Source organism: Aphidius gifuensis, linkage group LG5 (genome assembly GCF_014905175.1).
Source record: "Aphidius gifuensis isolate YNYX2018 linkage group LG5, ASM1490517v1, whole genome shotgun sequence".
Taxonomy (NCBI): domain Eukaryota; kingdom Metazoa; phylum Arthropoda; class Insecta; order Hymenoptera; family Braconidae; genus Aphidius; species Aphidius gifuensis.
The window spans coordinates 35,265-63,137 of NC_057792.1; the positions used below are offsets into that span (position 1 = coordinate 35,265).

Consider the following 27,873-nt stretch of genomic DNA (forward strand, 5'->3'; position numbering starts at 1 on the left):
ACAATAGAAACACTGTGAATATTCAATTTTATTATCAATATAAATTTGACAAAGTATATTTATTATGTATTATATAATTTAATTTAATTATCATTCAATAACATTTTCATCAACTCACCAAATTATCAAAAAATATATTACACTGCACACTTATTTAGTTATTTCAACCTTGACATTGCAAGTATGCATATGGTTGTGTAACCAACAATGTTTTTTTTTTTCATTAAAATTACACAATTTGGAAATTATAAATTTTTTTGTGTCTTTATGAATTAAAATTAATAATAATAATCAATCGTTAAATACACTAATAAAAAAGAAAATACTTGTATATATTTTTTTTACTTAGTATATGTACATATTTCTACTATATGTATGTATATTCTTAAAATCTTTAAGAAAAAAATCATCATTAGCATCGTATTTTTAAATTTACTTGATGAAAAATACTAAATACCTCTTTGAATAATTCTATTATCCTAATACCAATCGGCCATTTTTTTAAATAATTTAAAGTGAATTTTCAAAATTATTAGGGCAACATAATTAAGTATACAGAGAATTAAGTAAGGATAAATTCAAATTCAAATTAATTATTTATTTACGCGCCTGTTTCTGTTGGTAAATAGAGTGCAGCACTGTCTAATGATAATTGATAATGTTATTGTGTGACGACTGACGTGTGTGTGTGTGTGTGTGTGTCCAAAGGGTGTTCAAAGCTGTGCCACTTGGTCAATTGGTATATTATTATAAATAAATAAATTATTTATTTATCTATTGAATATCATATTATATAAATAAAATAAATATCAATTAAAAATGTCAGCGTGGAGACAAGCAGGACTCAAGTAAGTATTTAATACTAAAAATAAAAAATATTGTACAATATATGATTAATAATAATGTTGATTTAAAAAAAAAATTACGTAACCTCATTGATAAAAAGAAAAATATACCTATATATAATTTCATGATTTATAAATACAAAAAATAATTCATTTTTAATTATTTTTTCCATAGCTATGTCAATTACTCGCAAATTGCTGCAAAATTGGTTCGTCAGGCATTAAAGCCTGAATTACGAGTTCAAGCAGCAAAACGTGATGAATCACACGTCAAATTTACAACATGGAAAGATGGAAAACCAATCAGTGAGTTATACTATTTATCAATTAATTAATTAAATTTTCTTTATTTACTTGTTAAATTACATTTAAACTGATATATATTCATTTATAATATAATTTTTAGCTGAGAAGTTGTAATTGATTCGACATGCTGTAAGTTATTATAATGAAAAAAAAAAAAAAAAAAAAAAAAAAGTGTGTCTCCCTAACGAATTATTATTTACTCCAAAAATCAATAATAACAATAATAACGTTTTGAATATTGTGTGATCAACTAATAATATTAATAATTATAATAATTTATATTTTTAATTATATTAACTTGATGTTTTTTTTTTTTTGTTTCAGAAGAAGCAGCATAAGGAGTTGATACTTAAATATGTCTTGCAGTTTATTAAAATTAAAAAAAACAACTGTCATGTTTATTAAAAAAATTAAAAAATAAATTACTAAAGAAATACTAAATGTTTATGTTAATATATTTTATTCATTTAAAAATATTTATAATGATTCCACTTATTATTTGTTGATGATATTATTATTATTATTTTAAATATAATATCCCTATTGCACATATCTAGGGATGTTTAATATTTTTTTATTGTCGTCTGTCTAGTTGTTTATTTATTATTATAATTTAATTGCAATTTGCAAGTGGATCATATATATATTCACACATACTATTTATTTAACATTGTTTAACATGTGTGTGAGTCGTCGTGAGAGATGATGAATTTTTAAAATTCAACTACATATCTTACATTATTATTATAGTTGATGACAATAATAATTAATTAAATATAAATCATTTAAATGTAAATATGTTGATTGATAAAAATATCAGATTGATTTGACAGGATAGATATACGCAATTGAAAAATATAGGTAGGTATTTTTATATTTGTAATTACCTACTTGAAAAAAAAAAATATTTTATTTGTTATTGTCTAGTATTGTCTTTGTTTTTGTTTTTGTTGCTGCTGCTGATTGAATTAAAGCTCTGTGGATTAAAAAAACAACTGGACACTATCTATTATCTGTTAGTAAATTGGTATTGGTGTGCTGTCAATGGTCAATCACGTGAGTACAAATATTTATTATTATTATTATTATTATTATTATTATTATTGTAATTGTCAAAAATTATTAAATTATTAAATTGTGTCGTCTTGTTATTTTTTTTCTCAATCAATTGATTGATAGCTGTTTGAACATGGCAAATCCTGGTGATCGTCTAAATTATTTTTTGGAAAGCAGCAGTGATACTGAGACCGAATACAAAGACACAGATGAACATATTCGTCATCGAGGAGTATGTAAAAATAGATTGAGGTGATAATTAATTATTTTATTAAATTTATTTTTATAATTCAACAATTGATGCTTAAAAATCATTCATTCATTTTTATTATTGTTATTATTATGTTTAAGGTCTAGGCCACCATCTGGTATTGTTATGAAAAATCAAACATCAACAACACAAACAACATCATCAACAACAACAACATCATCGTCATCATTATCATTATCAACAACATCATCAACAGCATTACCACTATTATTACTACAATCATCTTCATCATCATCATCATCATCCCAACAACAACCAACAACAACAACAACAACTGGAATGATAAATACTAGTCCACAACCAAGTGATGAACGTATAACACTTATTGTTGATAATACTCGTTTTATACTTGATCCAGCTTTATTTACAGCACATCCAAATACAATGCTTGGTCGAATGTTTAGTTCAGGCATTGAATTTGCTCAACAAAATGACAGAGGCGAGTATGAAGTTGCTGAGGGTATATCTGCAATGGTATTTCGTTCAATACTTGAATATTACAAGGGTGGTATTATAAGATGTCCACCAACAGTTACTGTACAAGAATTACGTGAAGCATGTGATTATTTACTTGTTCCATTTGATGCAAGCACTGTTAAATGTCAAAATTTAAGTTGGTATTATTTTATTGTCGTTATATAAATTATGTATTACATATCAATAAATATTTATTTCATTTTATTTGTTTAGGAGGTTTGCTTCATGAGCTATCAAATGAAGGTGCAAGATGTCAATTTGAAGTATTTTTAGAAGATCTTATATTACCATTAATGGTCAATAGTGCACGTAGAGGTGATCGTGAGTGTCATATTGTTGTACTACTTGAAGATGATATGGTTGATTGGGACGAAGAATATCCACCCCAAATGGGCGAAGAATATTCACAAAGTAATAATTTAACTTTACTTTTTTACTTATTCAAATATTCAAATATTCAAATATTTTTTTTTTTATTATTTTCAGCGGTAAATAGTACAGCCATGTATAGATTTTTTAAATACATTGAAAATCGTGATGTTGCCAAACAAGTTATGAAAGAACGTGGATTAAAAAAAATACGTCTTGGCATTGAGGGTTATCCGACATACAAAGAAAAAGTTAAAAAACGAGCTGGTGGAAGAGCTGAAGTTATATATAATTATGTACAACGACCATTTATTCACATGTCATGGGAAAAAGAAGAAGCAAAAAGTCGACATGTTGATTTTCAATGTGTTAAATCAAAATCAGTTACAAATCTTGCTGAAGCAACTGCTGATCCTGCTCTTGATGCTGGTGGTAATCCAATTGAATTACTTCAAGCTGATGTTGTACAAACTCTAGAACCTGGTATACATGCTATTGCTGTTGCTGGTGGTGGTGGTGTAGGTGGTGTAGGTCGTAATCGTGGAGGTAGTGCTGATCCTGATATTGATGGAGCAATGGCTCTTCATTTACTTGCTGATCAAGTTTTACAATAATAATATAAATAATAATTTACATTTTTTTTGTATATAGACATAGGATTTTATTTATAAATCATAAATTATATAAACATCATAACAAAATATAATACACTATTTCAATAATAATAATAATAATAATAATTGTTCAAGTTACTACTTATTGGGAATTTAAAATATCGTAAAATCCTCCTTATACAAAAAAGACAGTTAAAAAAATAGTAATACTTTTTTTCAATTACCAATTTGTATTGTCAAAAAAAATATATGTAAGTATGTAGTGATGAATTTTTTTGATGTGAAAACGCAGGCGCTGGGTCGATCAATAATATTATCAAGTAGAGGCCAAGAGGCCAGTAGCATAAAGACTTGCATCAAGTGGTGTACTCTTGCTGATGCTGTTTTTATAATATAATATTTTCTCTTAATTATTAATTATTAACAATAACATAGATTTTTTTGAAACTGGATAATTACCACATTGTGCGGCTTAAACATGCAACCGCCACCGAGAAAAGTAAGTTGATTCAAATCAATCAGTGTACAATTTTACATATTGATTACTATGGAAAAAAAAAAATAATAAGTACATGTATACTTATACGTGTATTATATTGATTGGTTGATATTTTTTTTTTTTTGTTAAATATCTGTTTATTAATTTATAATACTATTAAAATATATATATATTTTTATTTAAATATCAAAAAAAAGTAAAAGTATAATTTAATAGTAATCTATACAGCTACCCTCAATCTTGCTTAAATTGCTCGTCCACCAAAGAAAATCGATTATAACTTGCCACCGCACGCGTACCCACTATTATTATTATTATTATTATTTTTATTTTTAAAATTGATCAAATATTATTTTATCAAACATGGTATACATGAAAATATTTTTATTAATGCATCAAATACATATGACAATTAGGGTAATTATGCCAAGTTCCTGAAAAATGTTCACACTGAACAAGCAGCAAAATTGCATGCTAAAAATCAACATGAATGTGATCTTCTCGAGGATATCAGGTTAATATTTTATTAAATTGAATAAGTATAGTTATTTATTATTTAATTGAATTTATTTTTTTTATAGAAATTTTACATTAAAAAAATCGGCAATTGAAAAATCATATTCTGAAGCATTGCTGAAAATATCATCGGCCTACTTGAACAAAAAAATACCAAATATTCCAGATTTAAAAATTGATGGAGCTGAAGAAAAATGGTAAATAATAAAATATAAAAATAATAAAATAATATTAAATTTATAAATGAATAAATAAATTTTCAAGGAACATGTGGAATGTATGGAGAACAGTACTTGAAGAAAATGAAAAATTAGCACGAGCACGTTTAGCTGCTGTCGAAGTATTTCAACAACAAATTGCTGATGATGCCAAGTATCTTAGAATGCAAAAAATGCAAATATCAAAAAAAGCTGTTGATCAACTTATGATTGTACAAAAAGAACTTCAAATGTCTGTTCAAGAAGTTGACAAAACGAAAAAACTTTATTTCGATGAGGAACATTGTGCTCATGATGTCCGTGATAAAGCCAAAGACATTGAAGAAAAATTAAAGAAAAAAAAAGGATCATTTTTTCAATCAATAACATCACTTCAAAAAAATAGTGCAAAGGTAAATAACAATTATTATTTATTATTATTATTATTATTTTATATTTATTAAATTATCATCATCAGGTTACATCAAAACGTGATGCCCTTGATGAAAAATCTACAGGTGCACGAAATGATTATCTTTTGAGTCTTGCTGCTGCAAATGCTCATCAAAATCGTTATTTTGCTGTTGATTTACAAAGTACAATGCAATATATTGAACAAGGTGTTTATGATAAAGTCCAAGAATATTTAACACTTATGGGACGTACTGAATTACTAACATGCATGGCAACACAAAATAGTTTTGGAATTATTCGTGATCAAGCACAACAAGTAAATATTTTATTATTGCAAATTATTTTTATTTATTTATTTATTTATTTATTTATTTATTTATTTATTTTTTTAAAGCTCACTCGGGAATACAATATTCAATGTTGTAATTTATATTATCCAGTACTCAAACAACATATACAATATGAATTTGAACCTTGTGACAATGATCAACTTGACAGGTAAAATATATAATATATGTATACTTATATAGGTATACCTACATTTTTTCTTATTATTTTTTAAATTAAATTAAACAGGGTAACTGCTGATCATTCGGCTTCAACAACATTGGGCAAAGAAGCTCGTCGATGGGCAGCCAGAATTGCACGTGAAGTCAGTAATGCCAGAGAAAATACACGAAAGCTTCAGGCACTTCAACAACTCAAGGAGTCAGGACAAAAGGTTTTTATTTATATTATTATTTATTAATAATATTAAGTTTACTTGATAATTATTTTTTTTCTTTTATTTCAGAGTGACCCAAATGATCCCAATGGTCCTGATTTGGAAACAAAAATTGACGATTTAAAACAAGCAATTCGACGTGCTGAGGTATTTACATAAATAAATAAATAAATAAATACATAAATATAGTTGTCCATTTATTTATCTGATTATTTATTTTATTTCAAGACATCTAAAATGAAAGCTGAAGCAAAAATAGAGTGTCTACGATTAGGAGGAGGTAATTATTGCTTTATTATTATTATATTTTAATTAATAGGTATATAATTATTATTTCAGTAAATGTCGAAGAATTTCTTCAAGAAATTGACACACTCAGTATTCATGATATGCCACGTTCAGCAAGCTCATTATCTGTTAGAACAGATGCATCTGGTGCCGCGGTAATTTAAATATTTATTAATTTTATAATCAAATAAAATATATATTAATTTTTATGATTTATACAGGAAAATCCATCTTCTGATTCATTTTATGACAGTGATAATGATGCAGGCAGTGATTTAACAACAGTTGAACGACCAGGTAGTAGTGCTAGACAAATGTCAATTCAACAACAACAACAACAACAACAAGATCAAGATGACGTTCATTTTGATGAAAGAGAAAGACATGATAACTCTGATGTTGATGGTAATTATTTAAAAAATTATAATTACAAGTATATAACTACTTAAATAATAATTAAAAAATAAAAATAAACTATTAATTCAATTGAAGCTGTTGTCGAGCAAGAACAACAAAAAATTGAACAAATGGCTGCTGATTGGGATGATGATCCAACATCAATTGATTGGGGTGTTAATGATGACAAAGATGATATGGCCGATATAGAAACATCAGATGCCAATAATTTATCTAGTCAAAATCAACAAATATACAAATGTACTGCACTCTACTCGTATACAGTATGTATTTTTAATAATTTTTAATTATTATTTATTATTTATATTTTTCAACATTATTTTATATAAAATTATATAGGCACAAAATCCAGATGAATTGTCAATTGTTGAGAGTGAACAATTGGAAGTTGTTGGTGAAGGTGATGGTGATGGTTGGCTACGTGCTAGAAATTATCGTGGTGAAGAAGGTTTTGTTCCTCAAAATTATCTTGATGTTGAACGTGAACCAACTGCATCTGTTGGTCTATCATCACATGGTCCTGGACTTGTAACACAAATATCATTTTCATCAGTTGATTATACAATTGATGATCATGATGCTGTTGATCCTGATGCTCAATTAATAATAAATAATAAACCATTGTCATCTCAGCAACAACAACAACAACAACAACAACAAGACACTTATGATGTTGATATAATTAATGATGATAATAATAATAATAATAATAATGCCAATACATCAAATATATTATCACAATATTGTATTGCATTGTATGATTATGATGCAACATGCGACGAAGAATTATCATTTTTTGAAGGTGATGTACTTAAAATAATAAAAACTGAGCCACATGATGTTGATGATGGATGGTGGGAAGGTGAACTTCGAGGACAAAAAGGAATATTTCCATCTCTCGTTGTTGAGCCATGTGCTCCTGATGGTGCTCCATTAACTCCAGAAGTATTTTATAAATATTTATATTTATTATTTATAATACATTTATAATTTATAACACATAAAATTTATTATTTAATTAGGATGAAAATATGACACCACCAAGCTCAGCACCACCAGTATTTGCACCCCCAGAAATTCCAGAATTTGTTCTTGCTGAAGAACTTAATCGAGCAATGCTTAATGGTAAGTTGAATAATAATAATAAATAACATCAACTAATAATTATTTATTTGTAAACTAGAACAAGAATTTGATGAAAATAAAACACAATTGGCTAATGGTGAACAAAATGATGGATTTGCAATAAAATTAACAAGAGGACAAAAGGATCATTATGGTGCTCAATTTTCAAATGAATCAACAACACCGGAAATATTTGGTAATAAATATTTGGTAAATAAATATGTATTAAATATCTGGTAATAATTAAAATTAATTATTTTGTATAAATAGTCGTTCAAGTATCAGATGAAACAGGAAACCAGGTAATTGTCAGCTTGTATATTTATTAAAAAATTTTACAAGTCATTTTATTTTTTTTTTTTTTTAATGAAAATTAATTGGTGACAGATAATGCTGGATCATGATGAAGATGGAATCCAAAATAATGAAATAAAATTAACAACAGAAGAGGTTGATGAATTTGGTCTTGGAGTTGCACAAATAGTTATAACTGCAGCAACACCAATGGAAGAAATTGAAAAATCATTTCCACCAACTGATGATACTAATGATAATGACGACGATAAAAAAAAGTCTGAATCTATATCACAAGAGCAGCAAGAAGCAGCAGAAGATGCAGCAGCATCAGCAAGAGTTGTAGCAAATAATATTATAAATAATAATAATAATAACAATAGTAATATAAATAATTCTAATAATTCTAATAATAACAACAACAACAACAACAACAACAACGAAGACGACAACATTAACAACCAAGTAAGTCATATTGATTGTGGAGTTGGTGTTGTTGTTGTTGCTGATGTTAAAAAGCCTCAAGATGTTGAAGATATTGAAGATAAATCAATAGTTGATGATCTTCCAACAGATTCAGCACCATTTCCATTGAGTAGCAGTTCTGGCAGTGAAGCTGATTCAACATCGGGACCAAGTACAGCTGACAATTCACAGTCAACATTACCATCTCATACAAATACTGTCATTGAAATAATGCAAACTGAAATGGAAACTAGTTGTGATGACGAACAGGCTTGTGATGATATTATACCAGAAAAAATGTTGGTTGGTGGTCGGGCAAGTATTCCTGATGAATTACAACCAGATCAGCTTGAAAAATTACAAAATCTCAAAGAATCAAATGCCTAGAAATTAATGAATGACTGAAATTTCTTGATATTATTATTATACTAAATTTTCTGCCTTAAATAACAACAACAGCAACAACAAATAATAAACAAGTGGCTCTTCCAAAATAAGATATCATTATATTGAAAAAAAAATAAATTAATAAATTAAATTCAAAACCTTTCGAATAAATTTCAGAAGGTTATAATTATACTATTATTCGACAAATGATAATAAAGGCTAAATAAATTTTTTAATAATTGGTATAGAAAAAAAAGAAATAATTAAAAAAAAAAGCTGGTTCTTTAAACATTAGTTTGTTTTGTTGAGCTTAAGTTAAAAATTATAGAAAAAATCGATTGAATTATAAATTAATCAGATAAAACAGTCAAATCAGCTCATCATCATCATCATCATCTTCATCTTCATCTTCATCATCATTATATACATATTTTTATGTTGATATTGTTGTGTACACATGTTTTTTTTTCTAGTTAAAGTTATGCGTTTAAAAAAATACACATAGGTAAAGTTATATATAATAATATACTCATGAAATTATAATAAAAAGTAGGTATTTCAATAAATACTCTATTGTAATGGCTTAAATAAAAAACTATAAATACGTATGCATGTTTGTACAAGTAAGTAAATGAAGAATATAATTATAGAGAAAAGTAATAATGTCATTGGGAAATTTGTTTTCTTTTTTTCTCTTTGTACAATGATTAATAAATAATTTAAAGAAAAGAAAAAAATAATAATAGTAATAATTGTTAATTGTACAGTTTTTGTGTGCATGTGTGTGAATGAAAAATTAAGTCAACAATAAAAAATAAAAATTGAATTATTAACCATGTATATCATTTTTATTATTATTTATCAATCAATCAATTGATTTGATAATAAAAAATACATTGTATAAAAAAATAAATGTATAATACATAAAAAGAAAAAACAACACAAAATAATATTATTATGGCTGCATACGAAGTCCACCATCCAAACGAATTGTTTCAGCATTTATCAGTGGATTTTCAACAATTGCTTGAACCAATTGAGCATACTCATCTGGATTGCCAAGTCTTTTTGGAAATGGTACTGTATCAGCTAAAAATTTACGTACTTTATCAGGCAAACTTTGCAACATTGGTGTATCAAATAGACCAGGTGCAATTGTAACAACACGAATTCCAACAGAGGCAAGATCACGAGCCAATGGAAGTGTCATACCAACAACACCAGCTTTACTTGCTGAATATGCTGCTTGTCCCATTTGACCATCAAATGCAGCAACACTTGCTGTATTAACAATAACACCACGTTGACCATCAATATTTGGTGTATTTTCACCCATTAAACCAACTGATAAACGTATTACATTAAATGTACCAACAGTATTGACATTAATAATACGAGAAAATGTTGATAAATCATGAGAAAGACCCTTATTGAAATTATATACTTTATGAGCAGCAGCAACTCCAGCAGCATTAACAACAACATCTAATTTTCCAAATTTTGTTTTGGCCATTTCAAGTGCATCTTTGACATCTTGTTCAGATGTTACCTAGACAAAAACAAAAAAGTATATTAGTATTAGTACATATTATTGTTACGCTGTATACTATTTAATTATTAACTTACATCCAAGGGAGAAAATACAACATCTGAACCAAGTTCTTTGGCCAAGTTATTGCCTTTTGATGTTGGTAAATCACCAATAATAACCTTAGCTCCATGCTTGACAAATCTTTCAACGGTTCCACGTCCTAATCCAGATGCACCACCGGTAACCAATGTCACGACACCCTGATTAAAATGATAATTTTTTTTTCTTTTTTTAATAATAATTAATAGGTATGTATAGGTATTACTATTGTTTGAAGATTATGAAAATCATTTTTGTAATAACTTATCAAAATTATATTGAACTTTGAGCATTCAAATTTCAAGTCCAAAGTACAATATTAATTCTAATAATAATAATGATATATTAAAAATAAAGTAAGGATTTACTCAAACAAATTAAATAAGAAAACTAATGATTGTTTAAATAAATGTTGTTTGTAATAATTACCTTCAACATTTTTATGTATTTTTAAATAATAATTAAATTTTTACTTGAAGAAAAAACAATTGTTAACACAACAATGGACGTGGTAGATATATTACAAATTGCCTCGGAACACCTCGGAGTTTAATAATTTAATATTTTAATAATATCAGCTGTTTGGCACACAATTTTAAGTAATTTTCTATATTACCATCATAAATTGTAAATGGGATGTGGTTTAAATACTTTCACAATAATAATAACAATAATAATAGTACATAGTATGTAGCAGCAACAATAAATTATGTTATTAAAAAAAATAAAATAATGATTATGATTTATTTATAAATTCAATAAAAAACAAGTGTGTATCATCAAAAAATCAATAGAATATATATATCACTGCAAAATATACCTAATTTATAAACTGCAAAGGTACCTATATATATTTACAAATTGTTACAAATAAACAATAATTAATTAATAAGTAGGAATATCAATATAATTTAATGACTATTTTTTTTGTTTAAAGTTACAGAAAAATAATGCCAATACAAACATTACAATGGACTGAATTTCTTTCATGTCCAGTTTGTTGCCATGAATTTGATAGAAAATTACGTGGACCAGTATCTTTGGGATGTGGACATACAATATGTAAAATGTGTCTTGTTAATTCACCAAGAAAACAATGTCCACTTGATCAGGTATAATATTATTATTAGGTATATTTTTTAATAATAATTTATTGTTGATATAAAATATAGGTATAATTTTGTTTTGTTTTTAGTATTGTGTTAAATATGATTTTAAAAAATTACCATTAAACAAGGCTTTACTTCAATTGATTGATGTTGACAACAATTCCATTTGTCAATATAATAATAATGATGATGATGAAAAACAATTAATTGTACCAAATAATTATTATAATGATTATTTAATTGCAAATAAATGTATTGAGGAATTGACATTATACTTGAAGCCATGTCAATCAAAAGTAAAAAAAACTGGTGGTATGTATTATAATAATTTAATATTTATCATTATTTATCAATAATTTAATTTTTTTTTTTGTAATTTTTAAATTTAAAACAAGATGTTGATGGTGTTAATTGTTTATTATCACGACCAATGCAACGTAAATTAATAAATTTATCTGGCTGTCAATTGATTGATATTGAAGGACGTATACGTGCTATTAAAATATCAAAAAGTATTGGTGAACGTTGTGTCACTGAATTAATATTAAATCATCAAAATCCACAAGAAATAAGTGTTAATCTTTGGACAGCAGTACGTTCAAGAGGATGTCAATTTCTTGGACCAGAAATGCAACAAGAAATATTAAAATTAATATTACTTGCATTAGAAGATGGATCAGCATTATCAAGAAAAGTATTGGTAATGTTTATTGTACAACGTCTTGAATTACATTATCCACAAGCATCAAAAACATCAATTGGACATGTTGTACAATTGTTATATCGTGCAAGTTGTTTTAATGTTATAAAACGTCATAATGATTCTGCCTTGATGGAATTAAAATTAATTTATCGTAATTATGATGCATTAAGACGTCAACATGATGGACAAATTGTTGAAATTGCCATTGAAGCTGGTATACGTATTTCACCAAATCAATGGTCATCATTATTGTATGGTGATACTAGTCACAAATCATATATGCAAAGTATCATTGATAAATTACAAACACCACAAACATTTCATCATAATATTAATGAATTATTTGTCGCAATACAACGTACATGTGATCCAACTAATTTAAATTTTATAAAACAACAATTACAATTGCTTGCCTCAATTGATGAAAATTTATCAATTAAATCTAATTTTTTAAATAATTGTTATTATTGGCAAGAAACAAAATCATCATTGTTGGCTATTAAACAAGTTGTACAAGCTCTCATTAAATATATACAATTAAATGGTGCTACTAATAATCATCATAATCATTATTATTATCTTTATCAAATTAATAATAAACAAAATATTATTATTTCTCATAAATCTATAAAACGAACGAAAGATTTAATCAATAAAATTGAAACTATAAAATTACAAACTTGACAATAATTATTATCATTATTATTATTATTATTTGTTGAAATAAAATAAACTTATATATTTATATCAAGTATTTTTATATCCTATACATATATTTACAAAAAACAAAAAAACATCTATAATATATATCTATAAATTATTATTATTTTATAAATAAAAAAAAAATATATATTAACTTGATAATATTATTAATTTATTTATTTATTAAATCATCAATATACATTGATTATTATTATTATTATTTTGTTTTTGTTTTGTTTTTGTTGATATACAAGTTGATGGTAAGTAAAATAGTGTGTCTTATTGATTGTTTGATAATGATGATAAAGATGTAGGCTCAATAATTGCTTGTAAGTTTGATATTTCACCAGATGAATCTTGACAATCACTTATTATACCAATGCCTGAATGAAAAGCAAGACTACCTTCACTTGATGATGCTAAACTTCCAGATTTTGGTGATACTGATGATCCTAAATGTATTGATGTTGTACCACAACCACCACCACCACCACTAGCACCACTTGTAATAATACGACGACTACTATTTTTAATTAATTCAAGTTCACCATGTAATTTTAATATTGTTGTTTCAAGTAATAAATTAATTTCAACTTGTGCTCTGTATTTTGATTCAACAGCATCCAATTCACATTCATTTTTTTCTTTCAACTCTTGTATATGACGTTGTTGTTCAGTCAAATGTAATTCATTTTGTATTTCTTTATTTTCCAATTCAACAATATGTACTTTTAGTGCATCAATGAGAGATGTACGAGCATCAAATTGTCGTCGTAAATTTGATAATTCTTCATTATATGCACGTTGTATTAGTACAGCTTCTTGTTTATTCATTGATATTGGACCAATATTTAACTCTTGTAATTTTGTTTGAGCTTCACCGAGAAGTAAAAATTTTTTTTGTACATTATCAAGTGTTTTTTTGAGTTCTTCACTTTGATTTGCAGCTTTTAATGCATGTTTTAATTGATTTGCAGCATCAAATAAAGTTGCTTCAGTTATTTTATTTTTTTCTCCACATTCTATTAATTTTTTTCTTTCACTCTTTAATTCCAATTCTAAAATATCACTGTGTTGTTTTAATATTTTATTTTTTTGTTGTTCATCAACACATTTTAATTGCCAATGATTTAATGCCTCAGTATATCTTTCCTCAGCTAATCTACCATCTTTTTTACATTTTTTAATTTCACATTTTAATTCATCAATGTCTTTCACAGCCTGTCGCAATTGATGTGTCAATGCACCATTTAACTCTTCAAGTGCTCGTGAATCTCTAAGTTTACCTAATAATCTTCTATTTCTTTCAGCATGCACTTCACGTCTCTGTCTTTCAAATAACAATTGCATATGCATCAATTGGAATTGTTGATTAGCAGCATAATCACTATTATTTGAATCATCATTTAATGTTGTTGTAGTTTCATCATTTGATTCATCAACAGCTGTCGTTGTTGTTGTTGTTGTTGCTTCTGTTGTTGGTAGTGGTGATTCTGTTGTTGTTGTTGTTGTTGTTGATGATGTTGTCGCTGCTAGAGGTATTGATGGTATTGTTGATGTTTGTATTTTATTTTTTTCATCAAATGATGTATTAGAAATTTTAAAACTACATCGCTCGATATAACGATCAAGCATTGCCGTTGGTGATGATCTTGAATTTTGTTTAATTAATTGTTGTTGTTGTTGTTGTTGTTGTTCTTGATTTCTTTGATCCAATAAATATGTTAACAAATGTTTATATGGTAATATATTAATTGTTTGAGTACTGGATTCAACTAAATTATTATTATTATTATTATTTTTTCTTCCAATTTTTTTATTATTAATTTCTTGATTGGTGTCACAATCAATTCGACCATTGTTGTTATTGTTATTACTATTATTATTATCTTGTACTTTATTAATATTTGGACAAGATTTAGATCTTTCAACATTTGTCATTGAATCAGCACACTGAGAATGAAATCTCAATCTTCTAACTTTTTTAGTTAAATCAACTCTTGCACCACGTGCTTCATCATCATCAATGGCTATTGGAATTAAGAGATTTTTATTATGTAAATTATGATGAATATCTGAAATCTCTTGATCAGCATTCCATGAATCATTTGTCATTTTATTACCACCACCACCGTTTTCTAATGAATTAAATATTAATTTTCGTGATTGTACAAAATTTTGACGATCAACAAAAAGACGATTTATTTTTTGTGATAAAATACTTGTATCGCTAACCAATGTATCCAAATTACCAACTGTATTATTATTATTATTATTATTACTATTACTATTGGTAGTAGTAATTGGTGTTGATGGTCTAGATAAATTATTATTATTATTATTATTTAAATGATTATGTAAATTATGTGGAGAAAATGTTAATGATGAAGCTGATGTTATTAAATTATTGCTAAATGTACTAAGAGCACGAACAGCTGGTGAACCAACAAGTGGTGATTGTCGCAAACAAGTATTTATTGTATTTTGTCCACGTATATCTTTAACTGGAGTTGTTTCAGGTGTTGCTTCAACAGCAGCCTCCGGTGGTGATGAATTTATTTTATTATTATTATTATTATTATTATTTGGTGTTGAGGAAGTTTCTAAACTTGGTATTATTTGTAATATTGACGAGGGAGATGGTGATGGTGGTGGTGGTGGTGGTGACGATGATGATGATGATAATGATAGGGGTGGAGGTGGTGGTAGTGATATTGGAGGTGGTGATGGCGATGGGGATAACGATGGCGATGGTGGTGGTGTTGGTGTCGGTGGTGTTGGTGGTGGTGGTGGACTATGTGGTGATACAGTCATACTTGGTGACCAAAATTTATCCTCATCATCATCATCATCATTATCATTATTATTATTATCAACAACAACTTTATGATTATTATTATCACAACCATCACTATTTTCATTATTATTAAAACTATTATCAACACAAACACTACCACCACCACCACTACTATCATTTTTTTTATTATTATGACAATTTTTATTTAAATCAGGACCATTTATAGATGCTTCAGATAATTCATGAGTTCCAATAATTAAATTATGTGATAAATTTTGTGAAATTAAATGATCTTGTATTGGTGTTGCTCGTGAATCATTTGTAATTGTAAAACAATTATCTTCTTTAGATTTATCAAGAGCAAAACGACCACACTCAGCAACGACATCATGATGTTCCATTTTTTTCCATCTTGTTGCATTAATTTCAGCATCTTTGGAAGCAGTTACAAGTAATGGATGTAATCTTACAGAATCAAGCATTGGTTTTATTGTATGATTAAATGTTGGATCCTGATCACGTGGTAAATATTGAATTTTAAGATATGATATAAAATTGCATGGATACATGGCATATAAACGATGAAATAAACTATTTAATCCAATTTGCAAATGAAGTAAATAAAGTTGATTATTATCCATGTTGTATGAAAAATTATTACTATTTGTTGTTGATGTTGATGTTGAAGATGAAGAAGTAAAATTTAATGATTGATGACAATGATAGTATGATAATCTTCCAAATATATCAAATATATCATTTAAATGAGGACCAAGTGCTGCTGGTAACATTGGTAAAAGTGTTACAAGCAAAAGTAAAGCACTCATTAATGATAATGTGTTGGTGTCTTGTTTTAAAAGTTTAAGTAGTTCTTTAAATAATTGATGATTTGCAAGTTTATAAAGCCATGTTGGTTGTCGTCTAGCAACATGACCAAGTAGAGTAAGTGCATGTATACGTTGTTCATTTTTTTCGTGGCATTCATTGCCAGCTGTACGTGAAAAACATTCACAGAGTCTGTCTAATAAATGTTTATCATGTGGTTCACGTACACCGGCAAGTACTTCAATTGCACGTAAACTATTTGTTGATAAATAATAATCAAATAATCCATTAACAAGCCAATTGTCTTTAGCTGTAAATAACAATTAATAATTAATTAACAATAAAAACAACAGTAAATAAATACATTATATTAAATCATTTTTCTTACTTGATAAAAAATGATCATGAAATACTTTTTTAATTTCTTCAACATCACTCAATTTGTTTGATTCAAGTAGATGAAACAATTCAGCAACTCCAGTACTATTATTATTCATAATTATTTGACAGATTTTTATTGTTGTTGTTATATTTTTTATATCTTTTTTATATAGTAATAGTTGTTGTAAACTTTTTGACATTTATTTTTAATAACCAAGACATTTGATTTTAAAAAACAGCTACAATCAATTGGCACATGTAAATTCTTGATGACAATAATAACCAAATTGGAATAGATGATGATAAAATAATGTTATAGGTACATATATTTTATTTTTGAACCTGGTTTTATTAAATTAATATATTCATTGTCATTAATTTATGAAATTATTATTCTTTATTTCTACAAATTATCATTACTATCAAGTCAAGTACCTATATAATATATATTTTAACAACATTAATTTTGACTTTGCTCACCTGATGAACATGAAGATGATCAAGATGACGATGATGGTGATTACTATTATTTTTATTATTATTGAGTTGCATGGTGATAGACAACGTCAAGGTCTATACTCAATTATTGCCCCAGCTGTTTTTCTGTCTCTCCTGCTTTTTCTCGTTCTCAGTTTCTCACTCACACTCTCTATCTTTCTCTATCTTTCTCTATCTTTTTTTATTGTATTGTTATCTCTCTTTTATATCATACCAACACATAACATGTCTAATTATCTGTACGTTTCAAAACACCACACTGCAATTGTTGTTGTTGTTGTTCATTTCATTTAGGGTGGGTACTAGGTAGTAGTAGGTAGATGGGGGGCAGGTGAATGAGTGGGTGGGTTAGTGATACCAACTTTAGAGAGATAATATTGCCAATATGACAGCAGTCGTCTATGCTATTATCTGATTGGTTAATGGTATGCATGGCCATCTTTGTTTTTATATATTTAAATTTAAAAGTATTATATTCAGTATATAAATAAAGAGGCTATAGCTATTATTTATTTTATTTACTCAACACACACACACAAAATAGAAAACAAAATACATAAGAATAAAAGACACTCACTTTGATTGATTGATTTATTTATTTATGACGATATAATTTTTTTTGCAATTTAAAAAAAACATTTGAAATAATAATGACAATAAAATTTCAGTTTAATATATAAATTAAATTACCAATCACTCAACAAATTAATTATGATAAAAAATAATGCCGGTAAAAATATAATATATATAGGTATATTGTATATTGTTTTTTTATTAAATAATAATTTTTTTTCTATTTTATTTAAAAAAAGCAAGGATTATGGAAAAAATCTAATATAAAAAAATTATCACCGTCCAGACAATTATTATCAAAATCAAAAAAATATTTATTACTTAATAATTATCATTGTTTATTTAAAAAATGTAAAAGTGATGAAACTTTTAAGTCTTGCAATAAATTTGATGAAAAAAAACAATTATCTGAAAGTGAGAGGTTTGAAAAATTATTAAAAAGTGATTATTTTTTGATTGAATCATTATTTAATGTCAAAAGAAATATCAATTTAACATTCAATTATAAAAATAATAAATTTGATCAAACAGCTTCACCACAACCAATAACATTACAATTGGTAATTATTATTATTATTTATTATTTATTATATTATTTTTATTATATAATAATAATCAAATAATATCAAATAGGAATTATTATATGCAAAAGCCATAAATTACAATAAAGTCAATGATAAGTCGTATGATACTTTGAGTTTAATTGAAAAAATGAATGAAACTGTTGAAGAAAAGAAAAATCAAGAAACACCAGAAAATGATAATAATAATAATGTTGATAATGCTTCAAATAATGATGATGTTAAACCAGCTGAAGAAATAGATAATGATGATAAACCAACAAATAATATTAATCAACAAATAATATCATCATCATCATTATCAAAACTCGATGAAGGTTTGACAAAATATATCTATATAATTATAAGTACTTTTAATTTTTTTTTATCATTTTATATATTAAATAAAATATTTCAATAAAATTAGCATCAAATTATCACAATGATTCAATTAAAAGTTCAATTCCAATGCATGATACAGCTGTTATGAGTGAAATGAAAGAAGCACATGTAAGATCCAAGATGATTCAAGCTGATATGAAAATATTAAATGAAGAATTAAATACTTTACGAGATGTTTGTTGAATGTTTTATATAATATACCTATTCCTTTTTATTTATTATTAAAAAATTGTCATTTTCAGAAAAGTAATATGACAAATGATGATAAAGAATTAATTGAAAAAAAAGGTACAGAAGTCATGGAGAGAATGAAAGAATTGGAAGAATTAACTATTAAATTTGCATATTTTTTGGGTTTATCTGATACAAAAATTGATGATATTGAACGTAATCCATATTCACAACATCATCTTGACCAGGTATTATTACTATTATTATTATTAACTTATTTAATTATTTAATTATATTTAATTGATAAAATAAATATAAAAGGTAAAAGAAGAATATAATTTTGATGATAAAAGTGTATTGGAATCACCACTGGAACCAGAACCAGTATATCCAGAAGACAGGTATTGTTAATTGTTATTATATTAAATTTATTATTATTTTGTTGAAAATTATTATTTATTATTACATATACTATAGTTTGCCCAGAGTTATTATTTGTGGTAATATTGAGGATGGTATTCCAAGAATTGTTGTTGCTGATAGTTATCGACGAATTAGTCATCATGATAATAAAAATAAAAATAAAAATGTAAATAATATTATTGCTGGATTAACGGACACATTGACTAGACAAGAACAGGCCATCTCTGATAAATATACGTAAGTCATTTCGATTGTCAATTTATTGATGAAATAAAACAAAACAATATTTATTCTGTCAAATAAACCTATAAGTATACCTATATGCCTATATATATTTTTTTTTTATTTTCTCACAACAAGATATGAAAAATTAAAAAAATCTCTGGAAGATGAAAATGAAAAATTACAAAGCAAAATATGTGGTCTTGAAGAAAGAATAAAAATTTTAGCTAAAGAAAAAGCTCAAGTAGATTGTCAATTACAACAAAAAAAAGTTGGTTGTCCATTTGTAAATTTAAATTCATCACGTCGTAAATTGACGTCTGAGCCTTGCAAATGTACACGTTTACAAAAAAGCAAGTTTATTATATATTTTATTGATAAATAAAATTACCTAATTTATATTTTTATATATTATAGATAAATTTGATTTTGAAAGACAAAAAGGTGGAGGTTCACGAGATTTACTTTGGTCTAATAATAAAAAGTCAACAAATATGAATCATCAGGCTTCATCATATGGTTCTTGTCCTGCTGAAATTAAAAATCAATTACATAATAATGAAACTAGTACAAAACAACTGGTAATAAAAAATATATAAAAATAAAAATCAAAATAAATAATTAATTAATTAAAATTTTAGGAAAATCAAATGGGAAATATAGAATCAAAGATGCAGCATATGAAAATGGAACTAGCCAATGTTCAACGAGAAAGACAACAATTGGAACAACAAAGAAAATTATTAAATTGCACAGCACCATGTGCACCATGTCCTTGTGGTACAAATTCAAATACTTCATTAAAAAATGATGATGTACTAACATTACAAGGTTTTGTGAGTTATTTAAATATATTTAACAAAAGAGTTGTTGTTTATATAATAAATAATAAATAATAAATAATTGACAGGACTCAAAAGACAATTATTCTCAACAAGAACTTTATGATCTTCGTGAAAAATATTCTCGTCTTCAAGAAGATTATAGAAATAAATTATGTGAAGTATCTTGTCTTCGTCGTGATGCTGAAAAACTTAAAAATGAAACTCGTCAAGCTATCAATGACAAAGATATTGTTGTTAATCAATTAACAGATGCTCAAAATAAATTAAAAAATTATGAGATGGATAAAAAAAAATATGGTAACAAAAGAGAACAAGGAATTGAACAAGAGCAAGCATTGATTGTTGCAAAACACAGATACAGAGAGGCTCAAGATGAATTGGAAGAATTAAAATCTCATATGCAAGATCAATCTAATCAATTGGAAGACTATCGTAATAAATATCTCGAGGTTATTATATTATTATTAATTAATTAATTAATTTTATGTTATATTTTTTTAATATATACAACAATTTAAGGCTCAAGAACAAGTTGAAGAACAAAAAAGAGTATTGGATTTAATGGAATTGGATAATGCTAGAATGAATGAAAATGTCAATCTTGAAATAAGTCGTATAAAGGTAATAAAATAAAATAATAGTAAATGATACACAATGATACTTTTGTTTGTTGTATTATTATAGAGTCAATTTCAAGATAAATTGTCAGAACTTGCACTTCTTCCTGATCTTCTTAGACAAACACAAATACAACTTCAAGAAAGTCAAAGACAACGAGCACTGGCTGAACATAATTGTGAAGATTTATCAAAAGAATTATCAAGCTATAAAGATAAATATGAAAAAATTAATAATGAATTTAAAATACTTCAAGATGAATATGGACTATTAAATGGTGACAAATATACTCGTAATAATAATAATGATGGTATTGAAAAACAAAGTAATCAACTATCACAAGATAATGAAAGATTGAAAAATGAATTAATTAATCTCGAGAATGAATATGAAAATAAACTTGAAGAAAAAATACATGAAATTGTTCAGCTGAGTTCGATACTTGAAGAAGTGAGAGAAGATTCAGCAAGACAAGTTGCTAGAACAAAAGAAAGATGTGAAATTGTTAGAAGAGATTTGCAAGGACAAATATCTGTATTGGAAAAAGAATTGGCTAAATTAAGAGCCACTGCAAAAGCTGCTGAAAAAGAACGTGATGAGGTATTATTATTATTATTATTATTATTATATACTTTATTTATTTATTTTTTTTTCAATTATTATTTATTATTTATTAAAGATACGAATAAAAATGCAGAGTCAACTTAATCGTCTAACTGAAACATTTGGTCAAGCTCAAGGTCGTGTTAAAACATTGCAAGGACAAATTGATTATCTCAGCACATCGTATAACAATGTGTTTGATAATAATTCTCATCAACATCAACATCATCGTCAAGTATCTCCAATTGATGCCCAACAAAATTTATTAGCACTTGAAGCTTCTAATCAAAGTCCCTATGATTCATGTGATTGTGCTTATTAATTATTATTTATCATCTTTCTCTCTCCCCATCTTAAAGCAATTTAAATTTTTTAAATAATAAAATCAATCATTATTATTATTATTATTATTGTTGTTTTTTCTTTTCAAGAACAATCATTCATCATTTATTATTATCATTATTATTAATAATATATTTATAAATGTATATAATATATATTACTTGAATCACAAAGTTCACTTATCCTGACTTTATCAAAAAGTAAGTATGTATGTAATAATAAAAATGTATGGAAAACAAAATAATAATGATAAGAAAAAAAAAAAAAAAAATATATATATAATGAAAAAATATTAAACATGTAATTTAAACGACAATAATAATATTTCAAGAAAAATTTTGTTTGTTTGAAAATATTGAAAATTAATTTGCATCTGTGCCTTGCAGATCTTTAAAGATATCAAGAAAAACATTTGATTTTGATCTCATTTTTTCCATATCATCTTGAAATGCTTGTATTTGTTTTGTTATTTCAGCAATATTTATGGGTTTTGTACGTGGATTGTTGCACGAGCTGAAAATTAAATTTATTTTTATTTAAAAAAAAATATATAATGATGATGATAAAGATGATAATAACAACACAAAATATACTTACGATTGTTGTTGTTGTTGTTGCTGTTGTTGTTGTTGAGATGATGATAAAGAGGAAGAACTTGTTTCAGTATTATTATTATTATTTCTGGAATGTTTATTGTTGGACAATCCAGTTGCAGAAGTTATACGAATGTTTGGTACAGCCATTGGCTCAGTTTGTTTATAATGTTGTTGATCATTATCATGACCAGCTAAAGAAGGATTTTTACATGGTCCACAACCTTTTATAAAATCCATTAATATACCACAAACTTTTTTTCCACGAACACGACGTTGTTTTATGTCTGAAGCAATAGAACAAGACTTTCCAGAATAAATCAATGGGTCATTATCACCAAGATAATTTGATTCAATTGGATTTTCACGATGTTTATTTGAGTGTAAACAATGACCAGGTGATCCATGCACTTTATTACCATGAGGCAAATAATTTTTTGTAGAAACATTGACGCCATCATTATCATAATTTGAACAACTATTTGATTTTTTATGTGAATTAGCATTAATTGGTCCATATGCTTTTTGATGAGCACGTTGAATATTCATAAATTTTTGTTGTTGTTGGATATTGTAATTATATTGACTTGTTGAATTACAATCTAAATTTGGCATACTACCAAAACGATTTGTCATTTGTTCACGACGACGTTGTTGATTTAATTTTATTTGCTGTTGTTGTTGATGTTGTTGATCAAATGAATCTCTAGACATTCTACGTCTTTTTGCAGGTGTTGGACTTGCTCTTGACAATGGTGGCATCATCATTTTTTTACTAGTTGAACATGAAAATGAATTTGTCATTTTTTTTGATGGTGTCTGTTTCCATAATCTATCATTATTAAATTCCATAGAGCAACCATCATATTGTTGTTGTAGTAATGCTTCTTCTTCATCATCTTCTTCTTCCTCTTCATCGTCATCATCATTATCATAGTTATGATGATGATGATGATGATGATAATCACCACTGTAATCATCATGATCAAGATCAAGATCATAACCATAATTTATCAAGTTTTCATCAACATCAGTTGTAGTAGTATTATTGGCTGTTTTAATCTATAAAATAAATTATTATTATTATTATTATTATTATATTTGGAAAATAAAATAAAAGTAAAAATAATATTTACCTCTTTGCCCCAAATATTAATAGTACCATTGACCTCTGACATTCTTACTTCAATATTTTTTAATAAAAATGGACCACATTGACGTACAATACCATTTTTATTATTCATTTGTAATGGCTCCTCAGCTTGAATTAAAAAACTACGTTCTTCATCATCATTATCATCTTGATAAACAAAACACTTGATACCATCACCAATGAGTAGTTCTTCAGATGATCCTGTTTCATTATTATTATTATTTTTATTTATTTTTTCATTATCATTTTTATTATGAGCACAATCACCACCGCCACCACCACCAACACCAAGACCATCTGCATTAGAAGATGAATTGAATGCTCTTCTATAATGATCCGGTATTAATGAGGGAATTTTAAATGATGGTGTACAATTATTATCATTATTATTGTTAATATTGTTGTTTATGTTATTATCATCACTATAACTATTATCAAATGTTAGTGGACTTTCAGCTTTACGTTTTCTTGAGGTAGATTTATTATTATTAAAATAATTATTATTACGAGCATTAGTAGAATCATCTACCAAGAGACTATTCAACTGACCTTGATGTTGTGGTGTTGTTGTTGTTGTTGTTGTTGCTGTATCACTATCAATACTGCAATTATTAATATTATTACTATTATTGAGATGTATTTTAGCTGGATCATGACGCCCTTGTGTTATATTTGCCAATGTTTCAAGTATTCGTGAACTTGTAAAAAATGCATTTGATAATTGTTTATTTTTATTTATTGTTGGACCATTACCAGCAACACCACTACTACCACCAATAATAAAACTATTATCATCAGTATTATTTAATAAATCATCAACATTTGGAGCTTTTAATGATACAACTGGACTATTACAATCAATGTTTGTCCATTGTTCATTTGTACTTGTTACTGATTTAATACTTGTACCACCATCTTCATTGACATTTGACACTATTTTTGTTTTATCAATTTTATTTATATTTTCATCAATTTGAGTTTGAATTGTAAAATCAATCATTTTTGTTTTTTTATTTAAATTTGAAATATTTTTTTCTGCCTCTGATAATAATTTTTGTAGCTCTTTAATTTGATCATTTAATTTATTATTTTCGTCAACTTGGATTTTATATTTATTGTTGATATTTGATAATTGTAATTTATATTCATTATTAGTGTCATTTAAACATTTTTTTAAATTATCATTTTGTTGAGTTAATTGTTGAATTTGAGCTTCATATAATGATAAATTATTATTATTATTATTTTGAACAACAGTTTCATTATTATCAATTGATTGTGAACCAAGTGACATGACATTATCAATTTTAAATTCCATTTGAGAATTTAATAATTGTGTTGTTGTTGTCATAGGATCATCTGTTGTTTCCATAGCTATATCTTCTATTGCAATTTCTTCAACATTAGGAATTTCAGTATTATTTATTATAAATTCATCATTGCATTTATTTGCCATCATAAAATCCAAGTGAGATGATGATTGTGTTATAAAATTTTGTGAGGTTTCAATGGTAACTGTTGACATTGTTTGTATTTCATGTGGTTTATTATTACAATCATTATTAAAAGGCTGATCATCAATAATAATATCATCGTCATCATCATCAGCAGCAGCAGCAGCAGTAGCAACTTCAACGTGTTGTTCTCGATCTTGATTATTTTTATTTATTGGAATTAATTCAATATTATTTTTATTCATCAATCGATTATATATACTATTTTTATGATGAAGAGCATCATGATCATTGTCATTATCGTCATCATCATCGTCATCATCCTCATCATTATAATCTTCTTCTTCATCATCATCATCTTCATCTTCATCATCATGTTCGTGTTCGTCTTCTTCATTATTATCTAAATCCTCAACTTCCTCAACTTCTTCAACAACATCATCATCATCATCATCAACAACAACATCTGCATGTGTATATTTTTTCTCATCAATTTTTTGTTTTTTATGATAGTTTATTATTTTTTCTTCATTATTTTGTATTTGTTTAATATTTTTTTCAATATTTTCATCATTTTGATCATCATAAAATGAATTAATTTGTTGTATTTTTTTTGCTGGATGAATTAATAAATCTTGATGAAGATGATGATGATATTTTCTTTTATTAGCACCACTAACACCATTTGATCGTAATTTTTCAGGACTAAAAAGATCTTGAAGTGATTTAGCTCTTTCTTTATCATCATGTGTATAAGATTTTAATAATTTTTCATGTCCTACGGTTCCATCATATGATGATTGATCAAAATGATCAATTCCTCCATAATCATCCATATCATCCATATCATCACTTCTGTCACTCTCATTATCATCACCAATTGATTCAGTAGAATCAATTTCATCAGAATAATATCTTTCATTATCAGCATTATCTGATTCATCATCTTCTTCACGAGCAATAAAATTACGTCGACCAGAACTCATGTTATCATCATCATCATTTTCAGAATCTTGTTGATTTTCTACTTCTGAATCTGATGAAACAATTTCAACACACTCATTTTCTTCAGTTGTTGTTGTTGTTGTTGCTGCTTTGATTTTATTATTTTTTTGGTTATTATCATCATTAGTGAAGGTTAATTTTTCAGACTGTAAATCAGGTTGTAAATTTTGTTTTATAGGTATTACATTTGGTGCTGGTGTTGATGATGTTTTTTGTGCATTTAATGATCTAACAGTTGTTTCGTTAGATGACGATGATGATGATGATATTTTATTAGTTTTTGTAATATTTTCAATATCAATATCAATATCAGTATTATTATTATTATTATTAGATGGAGATGATGATGATATTCCTTCAGGCAATGCTTCAATATCATTATTATCATCGTCATCATCATCATTATCATTATGACAATTGACATTTTTTTTATCATTGTGATCAATTTGATTTTCTTGTTTTGATGAAATAATACCACTTGAAAAACTAGTAATACTAACAAGACTCGGCATTGTTTCATCTTCAATCATAGAGTCATTGCTTGTGTTGATAATTTGACTATTATCATTTGCATTATTATCAGATATTGTTGTTGTTTTTTTATCATCATCATCATCATCATTTATAATATCTTGGCTTGTTGTTTTTGATGCCGGTTTATCGACATTTTCTTCTATTGTCGGTGGTTCAGCGTCTTCTGACTGAGCCATTTTTTAATAATAATTATTATTATTGTTATCTGTTAAATATAAATTATATTATTAAAATATTATAGGTATTAATTTAATAATCAAATATTTACATGCTGTTTTTTTTTTGTAATTTTGTAGTATAATATACCTATACCTATAATTCTATGAAAATAAAAAATAAAACTATAATACATAGGTACCTGTGCGTGGTGTGTTTTTTTTTTTTTTTTTGTTTTTTTTTTCTCTTTCCTTAATTTTGTTGTAGATTATCAAAGTTTTAATTTTAAATAATAATTAAAATAGGTTGT

At 26.2% G+C, this 27,873-nt stretch overlaps 8 protein-coding genes across 14 annotated transcripts; 5 read left to right on the top strand and 3 right to left on the bottom strand.

The window, feature by feature from the left end:
- Nucleotides 1–677: 677 nt before the first annotated feature.
- On the top strand, nt 678–1,592 carry LOC122856578 (protein stunted-like). Of its 4 annotated transcripts, none has more exons than XM_044158273.1 (4): nt 678–848; nt 1,021–1,151; nt 1,252–1,280; nt 1,476–1,592. In XM_044158273.1, exons 1-3 carry the CDS (start codon nt 820–822, stop codon nt 1,263–1,265), a joined length of 174 nt encoding a protein of 57 aa, XP_044014208.1. In that variant the 5' UTR covers nt 678–819; the 3' UTR covers nt 1,266–1,280; nt 1,476–1,592. The 4 variants fall into 4 exon arrangements, with proteins under 4 accessions (XP_044014208.1, XP_044014207.1, XP_044014209.1 ...); XM_044158272.1 differs by having other exon boundaries at nt 1,479–1,592; XM_044158274.1 differs by lacking the exon at nt 1,252–1,280 and having other exon boundaries at nt 1,479–1,592.
- A 187-nt stretch (nt 1,593–1,779) lies between these two features.
- Nucleotides 1,780–4,027, top strand: LOC122856581 (BTB/POZ domain-containing protein 10). The gene is made up of 6 exons (XM_044158278.1): nt 1,780–2,012; nt 2,126–2,207; nt 2,331–2,459; nt 2,559–3,091; nt 3,169–3,366; nt 3,442–4,027. Exons 3-6 carry the CDS (start codon nt 2,341–2,343, stop codon nt 3,936–3,938), a joined length of 1,347 nt encoding a protein of 448 aa, XP_044014213.1. The 5' UTR covers nt 1,780–2,012; nt 2,126–2,207; nt 2,331–2,340; the 3' UTR covers nt 3,939–4,027.
- Nucleotides 4,028–4,275: 248 nt separating this feature from the next.
- LOC122856579 (protein nervous wreck) lies at nt 4,276–10,096 on the top strand. Of its 3 annotated transcripts, none has more exons than XM_044158275.1 (18): nt 4,276–4,437; nt 4,854–4,951; nt 5,019–5,150; nt 5,218–5,563; nt 5,629–5,880; nt 5,959–6,062; nt 6,141–6,285; nt 6,358–6,435; nt 6,517–6,568; nt 6,628–6,731; nt 6,798–6,981; nt 7,069–7,256; nt 7,333–7,938; nt 8,016–8,118; nt 8,177–8,314; nt 8,389–8,420; nt 8,506–8,794; nt 8,987–10,096. In XM_044158275.1, the coding sequence occupies exons 1-18, from the start codon at nt 4,417–4,419 to the stop codon at nt 9,262–9,264; spliced, it is 3,150 nt and encodes a 1,049-aa protein (XP_044014210.1). In that variant the 5' UTR covers nt 4,276–4,416; the 3' UTR covers nt 9,265–10,096. The 3 variants fall into 3 exon arrangements, with proteins under 3 accessions (XP_044014210.1, XP_044014212.1, XP_044014211.1); XM_044158277.1 differs by having other exon boundaries at nt 8,506–8,877; nt 8,987–10,008; XM_044158276.1 differs by having other exon boundaries at nt 8,506–8,779; nt 8,987–9,687.
- On the bottom strand, nt 10,085–11,473 carry LOC122856582 (3-hydroxyacyl-CoA dehydrogenase type-2). The gene is made up of 3 exons (XM_044158279.1): nt 11,324–11,473; nt 10,891–11,055; nt 10,085–10,813 (listed from the first exon to the last, which is right to left on the bottom strand). Exons 1-3 carry the CDS (start codon nt 11,330–11,332, stop codon nt 10,220–10,222), a joined length of 768 nt encoding a protein of 255 aa, XP_044014214.1. The 5' UTR covers nt 11,333–11,473; the 3' UTR covers nt 10,085–10,219.
- Nucleotides 11,474–11,604: 131 nt separating this feature from the next.
- Nucleotides 11,605–13,666, top strand: LOC122856145 (roquin-1). Its single transcript, XM_044157838.1, has 5 exons — nt 11,605–11,734; nt 11,832–12,006; nt 12,090–12,315; nt 12,399–13,383; nt 13,663–13,666. Exons 2-5 carry the CDS (start codon nt 11,845–11,847, stop codon nt 13,664–13,666), a joined length of 1,377 nt encoding a protein of 458 aa, XP_044013773.1. The 5' UTR covers nt 11,605–11,734; nt 11,832–11,844.
- LOC122856583 (hamartin-like) lies at nt 13,563–18,234 on the bottom strand. 2 transcript variants are annotated; one of them, XM_044158282.1, is made up of 3 exons: nt 17,892–18,234; nt 17,419–17,513; nt 13,611–17,340 (listed from the first exon to the last, which is right to left on the bottom strand). In XM_044158282.1, exons 1-3 carry the CDS (start codon nt 17,900–17,902, stop codon nt 13,688–13,690), a joined length of 3,759 nt encoding a protein of 1,252 aa, XP_044014217.1. In that variant the 5' UTR covers nt 17,903–18,234; the 3' UTR covers nt 13,611–13,687. The 2 variants fall into 2 exon arrangements, with proteins under 2 accessions (XP_044014215.1, XP_044014217.1); XM_044158280.1 differs by lacking the exon at nt 17,892–18,234 and having other exon boundaries at nt 13,563–17,340; nt 17,419–17,753.
- Nucleotides 18,235–18,727: 493 nt separating this feature from the next.
- On the top strand, nt 18,728–22,740 carry LOC122856584 (outer dense fiber protein 2). The gene is made up of 13 exons (XM_044158283.1): nt 18,728–19,042; nt 19,116–19,380; nt 19,470–19,618; nt 19,687–19,863; nt 19,937–20,016; nt 20,093–20,275; nt 20,399–20,613; nt 20,678–20,841; nt 20,902–21,096; nt 21,171–21,554; nt 21,625–21,726; nt 21,790–22,323; nt 22,403–22,740. Exons 2-13 carry the CDS (start codon nt 19,194–19,196, stop codon nt 22,646–22,648), a joined length of 2,616 nt encoding a protein of 871 aa, XP_044014218.1. The 5' UTR covers nt 18,728–19,042; nt 19,116–19,193; the 3' UTR covers nt 22,649–22,740.
- On the bottom strand, nt 22,725–27,793 carry LOC122856146 (probable serine/threonine-protein kinase DDB_G0282963). The gene is made up of 7 exons (XM_044157839.1): nt 27,766–27,793; nt 27,237–27,612; nt 27,059–27,066; nt 26,549–26,958; nt 24,398–26,395; nt 23,266–24,323; nt 22,725–23,181 (listed from the first exon to the last, which is right to left on the bottom strand). The coding sequence occupies exons 2-7, from the start codon at nt 27,581–27,583 to the stop codon at nt 23,031–23,033; spliced, it is 3,972 nt and encodes a 1,323-aa protein (XP_044013774.1). The 5' UTR covers nt 27,584–27,612; nt 27,766–27,793; the 3' UTR covers nt 22,725–23,030.
- Nucleotides 27,794–27,873: the final 80 nt, after the last annotated feature.